The sequence below is a fragment of the Bison bison genome, unplaced genomic scaffold (assembly GCF_000754665.1).
Source record: "Bison bison bison isolate TAMUID 2011002044 unplaced genomic scaffold, Bison_UMD1.0 scf7180017864043, whole genome shotgun sequence".
NCBI classification, from domain to species: domain Eukaryota; kingdom Metazoa; phylum Chordata; class Mammalia; order Artiodactyla; family Bovidae; genus Bison; species Bison bison.
Window position 1 is genome coordinate 3,366,807 of NW_011494615.1, and position 9,870 is coordinate 3,376,676.

At 52.4% G+C, this 9,870-nt stretch overlaps 1 protein-coding gene across 1 annotated transcript in view; it reads right to left on the reverse strand.

Annotated features, from left to right (window-relative positions):
* The window catches only part of SLC22A14 (solute carrier family 22, member 14), an 11,727-nt gene continuing 1,857 nt past the window's right edge, over positions 1-9,870 (reverse strand). The window contains exons 4-10 of the mRNA XM_010835573.1: positions 8,926-9,094; positions 5,540-5,660; positions 5,200-5,297; positions 4,728-4,942; positions 2,923-3,076; positions 2,106-2,309; positions 1-169 (exon numbers count right to left, since the gene is read on the reverse strand). Coding sequence (XP_010833875.1) covers positions 1-169; positions 2,106-2,309; positions 2,923-3,076; positions 4,728-4,942; positions 5,200-5,297; positions 5,540-5,660; positions 8,926-9,094 — 1,130 coding nt within the window. The remainder of the gene's footprint in view (positions 170-2,105; positions 2,310-2,922; positions 3,077-4,727; positions 4,943-5,199; positions 5,298-5,539; positions 5,661-8,925; positions 9,095-9,870) is intronic.

Here is a 9,870-nt window from a genome sequence, read left to right on the forward strand (position 1 = left end):
TCAGTCCTCCTCCTTGTCTACTGTCTCTTCTTTAGATTGCAAAGACGGGCTGGAGAGGCCATCGTGGTCTATGCTTGTCAACCTGGCGTTGAGAATGGTGTTCTTGGCCGCTTCCTCCGTCACATCGTCACTCAACATGTCCTCATTCGAGAGTTCCTCGCTTATGCTCCTGGAGAAACCGTTGGAGAAAAAGTCTGAGCTGCATCCTTTTAGGAGCTGAGAAAACAGGCCAGGCCTGGCTGTGTATTCCTGAGAGGCGGGGCTTTCCCATGCCTTGGTGGGTCCCCAGCCAAGCTTCTGTGTGAGCCTAGGAGGGGTCCTCGCCTCCAGAATCAGGCCTGTTGCATCTCCCAACCCTGGTCAAACCCTTTGCTCTTCTGCATCTTTGGGATGCCGTTTACCATCTTCATCACTGGCATTTACTGGGCACTTGCCTTGTGCCACTGTGCCGACCACTCTACTATTTATTTATTTAATTTTGTTTTTTGGCCTCACCACACGGCTTGCAGGATTTTAGTTCCCCGACCAGGGATGGAAGCCCAGGTCCTTGGCAGTGAGATCACAGAGTCCTAACTACTGGAATGGCAGGGAATTCCTGCCAACCCCTTCATTTGGCTTTAACCTTCCCAATTCCTATGAGAGAGGAAGGCTAGGGTCTATGTCTTCACCTCTCTATACCTCAGTTTCCTTACCTGTAAAATGAGGGATAGTGACAGGACCTGCCTGTCACTACTGCACGTGGTGACTGTTAGGACACAGGTGGAAAGGCATGCAATGAGAACAGGCCCTGACACATGGGAAATGCTCCATGCATGTTATCATCTCATGTTGCAGATACTGAATCTCAGAGGTAGTAGGTCACCTCCCTGTGCACATGCTGGCGAGTGTGAGCAGGGATAGAGCTCCAGGCTCCCTGGCTCCGGAGCCTGTGCTTTTAGTTACCATGCTGTCCCTCTGCTGCATGCCAGTCCCCCTCTCTACAACGGACCAAACGCCTATTCATCCTTCAAAGCCCTACTCAAATATCCCTTTTTCTGGGAAGCCTGCCCCAAATCCCTAAAGTAAAGCTCCTCACTCCTGGGGTTCCTATAGGTCCTGTATATTCCTGTGTCAGAGTCCATTGGTGAAAACTGTTTGCATATCTGTCTCCCTCGCTCAAGCCTGGGAACCTCTTACCTCTGACAGCCCGGCTCTGGTACCATGCCTAGCTCAGGGGCTGTCAATGAGAGTTTGAACAAGGAGACAAGGGAAGTAGACCGATGGTGGGGAGGAGGACTGAGGAAGCCAGTGGCAGAGGCCCCTGTGCTATGAGCAGAGGGCACTGGAAGACATCAGGTAGCCTCTGCCCCTCCCTGTTGCTCAGGTCCAGGGAGAGAGTTGTGGGCTCTGCTGGCCTAAATCCTAGGAGGAGTGTTTCTACCAATCCTGACAAGCCTTCTCCAGGGGCACTTAAGAGACCAGAGACCAAAGAGTCCATAAAGCAGTTGGGTGGAGCCCATTTCCCAAGCGGGGTCCTGGGCTACTGGGGCCAGGAGGCCAGAGTCATCAATCAAGACTGGGTCCCTTTGGTGGCTTCCCGGGCTGCCTACTGGTTAAGAATCCACACGACCACTGCAGGGTGTGTAGGTTCAATGCCTGGTCAGAGAACTAAGACCATCCATGCTGTGTGGTGGTATGGGCAAAAAAAAATCATAATAAAAGACTGGGTCCTTTTTGAGGAACTGGGAGTTCAGAAAGGATTGGAGAAATACTCAGAAAGCTGATTCCAAGCCAGTCCTCTGTGCCCTGGGAGGGGAGGAAGCCCAGAGCATCACCACAGGCATCACCCGTGTAGACAGGCATCAGGGGATGAGGAAAGAAGAAGGTCTGCCCCACGCTGGGTCAGGAGAGCCAGACAGGATGGGAGCTGGCAGAGGCTGGGCTGGACCAAGGCAGGTTGCAGCACCCAGGAGAGCGAGGGAGTCTGTGTGACTACAGAGTAGCCTTGGTATCACAGGCCTCCTGGCAGCAGGGCAGGGATGGATAGTGTCTGACATGCTCTCATGGCCAGCAGCTTGGAAACCAGGCCCTGTTCTGGCCAGAGCCCAGAAGCCACGCACACTCACCTTGTATGTGGGGCAATGTGCTCCAGGGTATCAGGCAGGGGCTGATCTTGCGTTTCTGGCATACTGGAGCAGTAGAACAAAGCCACAAGGGCCGAGAGGCAGCAGAGAATGATGGCTAAGATGGCAATGTTCTGGCTGACGAGTGTCAAAGAAGAGATGCCTCCAACTGCCCAGACCAGAGACACTAGACCCAGACCTGTTGCCCTGGAAGGGGAGGTGAGAGTTCATTTGGAGGCTTTTGGGGCCCAGCGACTGGACTGGGTGGGAAAAGCAGCTTCCCAAAATCCCACACCCTCATCTCTACCCTGTCCAACTCACTGTGCAACCTTGGAGAATTTAGTTCCTTGATATTGCAAGGTAGGTAGTAATTTTTTATGGAGCCAGGAGTAGGAGAATTATAAGGCTCATACACCATAGTGTGGGTGTGTGAGGGTGGCTGGGGAGGGGGATACTATAGCCATCATCAAGGGTTCCTCTGGAGAAGGGCCTGAACCTCAGAGTGGCCCAGACACAGTTTAGGCAGTCAGTGCCAGTCAGGGACTGGAGTCAGACAGCCTAGGTCCAAACCCCATGTTTGCCATCTGCTATGTCTGACCTTGAGCCAGTGCCCTTACCGCTCTGATTTCATGTCTGAATTAGGGTTGATGATGGTGTTAGGGGGATATTTAGGGTGAGAGCTAAATGGAGTAACCCATGTAAATTGCTGAGCAGAGTGCCTGTCACCAGGTGAATGCCCAGTCTCAGCTGCTGTTATTCATTCTATTATTGCCCACCCCCGACCATGCCCCGCCCCCACCATCACCCTCCAGGCCCCTACCTGAGGACAGTGGGGAGGAGTTCAGAAGTGTAGATGTAGAACATGGTGATGGAGGCGGCCAGGTTGAACTCTCCAAGCAGGGTTATCAAGACCAGAAGGGATTTCAACTCTGTGGCCAGACAATGCAGCTGCCTGAGTCTGTGGCCACCCTTCCCTCGGGGCAGCCTGGGGAGGCCTGCCCACTGGCCCTCCCTCAATCCCCCTCAGAAGGCATCTGGACAGTCCACCCCCCACCACCTGGTCAGCTGGCCAGCAGACTCAGAGAAGGGTCAGTCTGCTAGAGGGAATAAGTACATGAGCAGGCAGAGCTGGTCAGTTGAGTGGGGCCCGTGTGGGCTCTCGGCCAGCACCCACTGTGTGGACTCCGCTCCTGCATCCCTGCCTCCAGGCTCTCTGTGATCCTGCACATGTTCACCAAGGCCCAGCTTCCCCCGCCCCACCGCCTGCTCCTTCTGGAGCATCCATTCAGCCCCAGCCCGGCACCTTGTGTGCCTGGCTGCCTGCTCAGGGCTCTCCCCACTTCCCCTTCATTCTCTGCCAGGTAGAGAGGGGTAAGGGGGCATTTAGTCCCCGGGGCCTGAATGGCTAGACATTCCAGGATGCCCAACTCTGGGGAGCCAGATTATACACTGGAAGAGGCAGAAATGATTTCAGGAAAGCCCATTCCTCAGGTCTAGGGGAGTTGAACCCAGGCTCACTGACCTGGAGCCAGGAGTTCCAGCTCCTCCCCTACCAGCCTCTGCGGGACCCTGCCCTAGGCCTCCTCCCCGTGCCCAGCTCCGGGTCTGGCTTCACTTGGCTCCAGGACGAAACTGGAGACCTAGTTTTATTTACTGGGGATTTTCCTCCTAGTCTGTCTAGTTTCAGACAGTTCTGCTTAAGTCATTATAGACCCACATTTTAAAAAAACCACTGAACAATAGAAACTGAATAATGGCTTTGTTTCTTCTGTTTTGTTTTAGCCAGTCAACACTGCCAACAGCAGGAGAGGGAGAAAAAGGGTCCAGGTCAAGACACACAAAATTGCAGTCCCCAGGGAGAGTGAGGGAACGCCATGAGGCAGATCCTGGACACAGCCTCCCTGACCCTGGCCCCAGAGGCTGAGGGGGCTCCTGTGGTACCCATTCTGATCAGGTGAATGAATGCTGACATCTTAATGTCCACATCTCAGCCCTGCCACATTCTGCCAGCCTGGTGACCTGGAGCATATGCATTGTTCTAGGACTCTGCAATTTTGAAAATACTGAGAGTCCGCCCTCCCATTTCCTTCCCTGGTTCTGAACTGACAGGGCACGGGGCATGGGGCCCCCCTGGGAATGAGTGGCCTCCATGCAAGAATTGTTCCTGAGAGTTTGGCCCAGTGTTATGCTCAGTCTTCAGTGGGCAGTTGAGCTTTTCCTGGTGAGGCTACAGATGACACAGGGCTGGGGTGGCAGTTGAAGACTACTTCTACTGCCTCTGTTCGCATTTAATTATTGATGTGGGTAGGACTCGAGGGGAAGAAGGCTGCCCGCTCTCCTGCCCAAGGACGATTCCTCTGAACAGCACCTCTTCCCCTCCCAGGACCCCGGGACCTTCCAGTGCCCTGTCCTGGGAGGCCCCTCTTCACCCATTCTAGAGAATGGTTCCCTTCTCAGGAAGTGCTAGGGCCACTATAGGGCTGGCGGGCTGTGGATGCAACAGGCTGACCCCCAGGGTGTTGTGTTGCCTGGATAGGGGCAGGAGGCACGAGGAAGGGATTCGAGGAAGCTAGAAGGTTGGGGGGTGCCACCAGGGAGGCGGAAAGGGGGTTGTGGAGGCTGTACCTGATGGGAGCGTAAGGCTAAGGAAGCACATGATGGCACCTTGGAACAAAGTCACAATCAGTGTTCGTCTCCTCTTCAACTGCTCGATGAGAAAGATGCAGCAGAGCCGGGCGGGCACCTCCATTATGCCAGGAATCACTTGTGTGAGGTAGATGTCCACACCCAATTCCTTTATCTTGAGGCCCAGCATGTAATAATTGCAACCGACGGCAAACCTGGAATTCGTTACCGGAAGAGAGAGACACTCCGAGAAAGACACACGGAAAGCCAGGGCCAGGAATAAAGACAGGCAGAGGAGAGCATGGCAGGGTGGCCATGGAGGACAGGAACAAACACAGAGATCTGGGTTCTGCGGGCTGCACCAGGGTTCTCAGGCCTTGCTCCCCCACCGGCCCCCCAACATCTATTCTCTCCCTGGATCCCTGAACTGCAAGCCCGTTTGCAGTCCCCGCCGCCAGCCCTGGGTACTCACCATATGCTGCACATCACCAAGGTCAACTTGCGGAGGTCCTTGTTGCTATAGAAATCCAGGATAGAGGCCGAAGCCACCTTCTTTCCAGGCAGTTGCAACTACAGGACAAGCAGGACCGGCCACAGCAGGGCCAAGACCCCAGCTTGCTCCCCGCCAGCAGGACTCACGAGGTCCCCTGCCCTCTGCCTCCCAGGGCCAGCCTGGCCTCTGGCTTTTCCCTGGCAGGGTTCCATTTTGCCATCACTCTTTTCCTCAAGCAGTGGGCTGGGGACACCCTCTGGGCCGAGGTCCCACGTAGCCCTCCTGCCCGGGCCCCGACTCCAGGCCAGAGGTCTCTTACCTTATCCAGCAGACTTAAAGGAATGGTCTTTTTGTTCACACCAGCTGCATAGCACAGCACCTGCTTGGCCTCCTCCAGCTTCCCTTTCATTATCAGCCACCGTGGGGACTCTGGAAGAATCCTGCATGGCCCATCCCTCTCTTACCCATCACTCCAAGATGGCCCCATCCCAGCCTCAGCCGTGGCCATTCTGTTCCAGCATGAGGTGACTCAGATGTTGGAGGCTTTGAAGGTGATCATCATCTTTGGACTCCCATACCCACTTCTGCCCAAGCCATTCTACAGTATCCACCACTGCTCAGTGACACCCCGGCCACTGGCTGCTTCTGCACCACAGCTTCTGTCCCCCTCAGCCACCTCTAACAGCTATTTTCTATCTTAGGGGTTGTCCACACCTGCCCAGACATACTGAGGCCTCTTCCCTCTGCATCCACATCCTCTGTTAGAGCCTCGTTCTCGTAGTTGGGGATTCTCCTGTTTCCTATCTCCTAATAGCCTGGAGAGTATGGGAGACAGGACCCCAGTTTTGACTGCAGGGCCCAGCGCCTGCCTGGGTGAATGGAGGTCTCTACTCCGGCCCACTTCCTCCTGGTTACATCTCCCGTTGCCTTTGACCTCAAAATAACCCTAGGTCCTTGGTTCTTCCTAATCCTTCCAAGTTGAAGAACCTACACATTTTAACATTTAAAGCACTTCTTAAGTGTCCTTATTTTATCAGTCTGTTAATCCTCTGCCCAACCCAGATCTAGTATGACTATTCCCAATGTATTCTCAGCCTCAGGGCCTAGTGGCTTGCCCAAACTCTCAGAGGCAGAGCTAGTATGAACCTCAGTCCCCTGGAAAGGCACTCTCAACAAAACCTTGCCATCAGCCCCTGCTGATTTCTTGTAACTGTCCCTCTTCCTGCCCCAACCTGGACTCTGCAGCTGGCCACTGTACACACACACCCAGGACTCTAGAGACAACTTCATCCCCTCTACCTGCCCCTGCTCCTGTTCCCTACCCCCTGCAGCCCCCCAAGGGGCCAGCAACCAGTCACCCTGTTATCCTCCTCCATTCTAAGGCTACAAAACTGTCCTCAAGTCATTAAACTGGGATGTCTCCAAAAAGATGGGAGATTGACCACATGCCTACTAAAATAGAGGAGTGAGGAGCTTCCCTGGTGGTCCAGTGGCTAAAATTCCATGCTCCCAATGCTCGAGTTTGAACCCTCATACGGGAACTAGTCGCTCAGTCATGTCCAAATCTTTATGAGCCCATGGACTGTAGCCCACCAGGCTCCTCTGTACCAGGGATTCTCCAGGCAAGAATACCAGAGTGGTTGCCCTTTCCTTCTCCAGGGGATCTTCTGGACCCAGGGGTCAAGCCTGATCCCCCAAGCTGCAACTAAGAGTTTGCATGCCACAAGGAAAATGGAAGATCCCGTATGCTGCAACTAAGACCTGGCACAATCAAATAAATTAATAATAAATAAAATTTTTTTTTAAAAAAGGAGTGAAAAAAGATACCAACCCTCAAGTAGGAGAGATGGGAAGAAAGATTTGGCAAGTACATGAAGCCCAGAAGTGGATGAAGTGGGCCGACTGGGCAGGCAAGACCCGTGCCGCACAGCTGGAGAGGTCAGAGAACCTTGCTCCTGGCTTCAGAGGACCCTGGAGACCCCAGTCCTCAGATGTGGAATAGTTGGCACTGAAAGCATAGGAGAGGCTGAAACTGAGGAGGACCCTGTGAGGATCCTGGGTTGGAAACCTTTCTGTGTCCCCCGTTTCTTGTTTGTAGGGAACAGACTCCAACCTCCGTGATTGTCCCTGAATGCCAATGGACTAATCAGGGAAGGGAGGGGATGCAGAAACAAGGAAGGAGCAGCCAAGAAACAGCAGTGCAGATTTGGGGCAGGGTCCTGGCTCAGCCTCAAGGGATACACAGAACAATATCTTCTGAGTTCTTTATGAAGCCCCCAATAAATGGAAGCTGTCGGCACTCTTCATTCCAAAGAAGACTACCTAAGGCCCAATTAAAGGAACCAGAGAAGCTCATCAAAAGATTACTTGAGGACTTCCTTGGTGGTCCTGTGGCTAAGACTCTGTACTCCCAATGCAGGGGGCTGGGTTTGACTCCTGGTCAGGGATCCCATGTGCCATAACTAAAAAGATCCCATGTGCTGCAACAGATTTGGCACAGCCAAATACATAAAACAAACAAACATATATATATATATATATATATATATTTTTTTTTTAATATTACCTGAAACCAGATTAGAGGAGTATAGGTCCTGCACATACCCTAATCTTATCAGCAACTCCGCCCTTGAACCATTACTATAAAACTCCTCATTGAATCCTCTGGGGTTGGGACACAGTTTCTGGTGCAGGAGCCTGCTTGTCCCCTCTTTTGTCTGGCAAAGCAATAAGGCTTATTCTTTTCTGTTTCACTCAAAACTGTGTCTCTAAGATTTGATTTGCCATTGGTGCACAGAGGCTGAGTTTTCAGCATCAAGGGTGAGGAAGAAGGGAAATGAAATGAAAAAATGAAATCAGAGAAAAAAGGAAGAATCGAATATAACATGGAACTTTTTTACCTGAAATTTCAGCTGAATTCCTAAAGCTGTTAAGAATGTCTGATAACCTCACCTTCTAAAGACAGGTATTACCACCTTCAGGACAGCACTTATTATTAAAAAACAAACAAACAAACAAACAAACCACCACGGCCCAGTGGCCATCTTCCTTTGCCAACTAGAAAGGCTAGAAATTTCCTGTTCGTGGAAGTGAGAGAGTCTTGAATCTCTTTCCCTCCCCATGTTGCTCATCTACTCATGAAAGACACAGTCTTCAAGTCATCTACTCAAGCCTGATGAAAAGCACAGTCTTGGAGAAAGGGAGTCTGTCCTTACATTCTGTGGCAAGATGATCCTTGCTTCACCCAGAACTGCCAAACCCTTAACACGGTGATTTCAGTTTTCTCCCTCTCTGCCTTCTCTTTTGTTCCTCTCCTTTTGCCACCTGGATGACTCTATTTTTTCAGGGCCTCCTCACTCCTCAATCTCCTCTGGCTCCACAGAAGCCACCTCAAGGTCACCAAGACCAACAGATGCTTCTCACCTTTCTTGCCTTCAACTCTGACCATTTCCTAATCCTTAAACTCTTGCCTTTCAACATTTTTTTCTTCTGGTTTTCTGACCACCTCTCTGACATCTCTTTGAGGATCTCCTCTGATGGCATAAATGCTGAGGTTCCAGAGGGTCTGCCTTGTCTCTTTCTCCTCTCATATACTTTCTCCCAGGGAAAATCCCATGCACTCCAACCCTTCACGGACTCCCCACCTTCCTAGTCTCCAGCCCATCAGACCCATCCTTGTAGCATGTCCTATATTTGTTTGCTCACCAGATATAGCAGATGAGGGGGAATATAGGTGTTCCTCCCAACAGAAACAGCAGCCGCCAGTGGGGAAGGCTGTAGGCAAGTCCTGTCAGGAAAACGACTCCCATGGCGAAAAAGCAGTGTCCCAGGATGAAGGCGTAGGCCCGGTACATGCCCATTAGCCACTCAGTGACTATGCAAAGGACAGAATCGTAATCAGCTCGGGTTCACAAGGCTGCCCTCAAGCCCAGGCTTCTGAGATGCCCCAGCTGTGCTCAGGGACTGGCGTGCTCCTGCCTGCTTGGGATCTGGGCCCAGAGACAGCACTTCAAAGCCACAGAGCGTGCCTAAGTGTCCCCAGGGCACATCGCAGGCCCTTGCCCGAGCTCCCAACCACAGAGGTAGCCTCCACTTTGTCCTCATCCTGGAAGTTCCCTCTAAACACCTCCTGCCTGACCACACACCTATCACTGAGAAGGCCTGGTCCTGGGCACAGGACTTCACATGTGGCCTGACACATGCAAGGCGTCACTGTCCTTGTCTTTACTCTTAGTGCATCAGTGCTTTGGCCACTTAGAGCTCAGCCTCTGTGGAGGACCCAGTTCCCTCTGGCTGGGACTCTGGAAATTTACCAGTGGGAAGCGGGAGCGGAGTTCCCCAGCAGGTTTCACACAAGGCCATGGCAGCAATAAATGTATGGGTGCGTGGGAGTTTTGCATCACGGGTTGGGGGTGGGGGGCAGAAATCCCAGCTCTTTCACATAACTACCGTGTGACCCTGAGCAAGTTGGTTAACTTCCCAAGGTTCAAATATCTTCCTCAGCTAAAGGAATAGCAGAATAGTCCCTGCTGAATAGACAGTTGCCAGGATGAAAGGAGTCAGTACGTGCTTACTAGCGACCTGGGCTTTCTTAAGAGTTGAATAGGCATAAGCCATGTAGGTGAAGCAGGGAGTGTGAAGGGGCGGGGG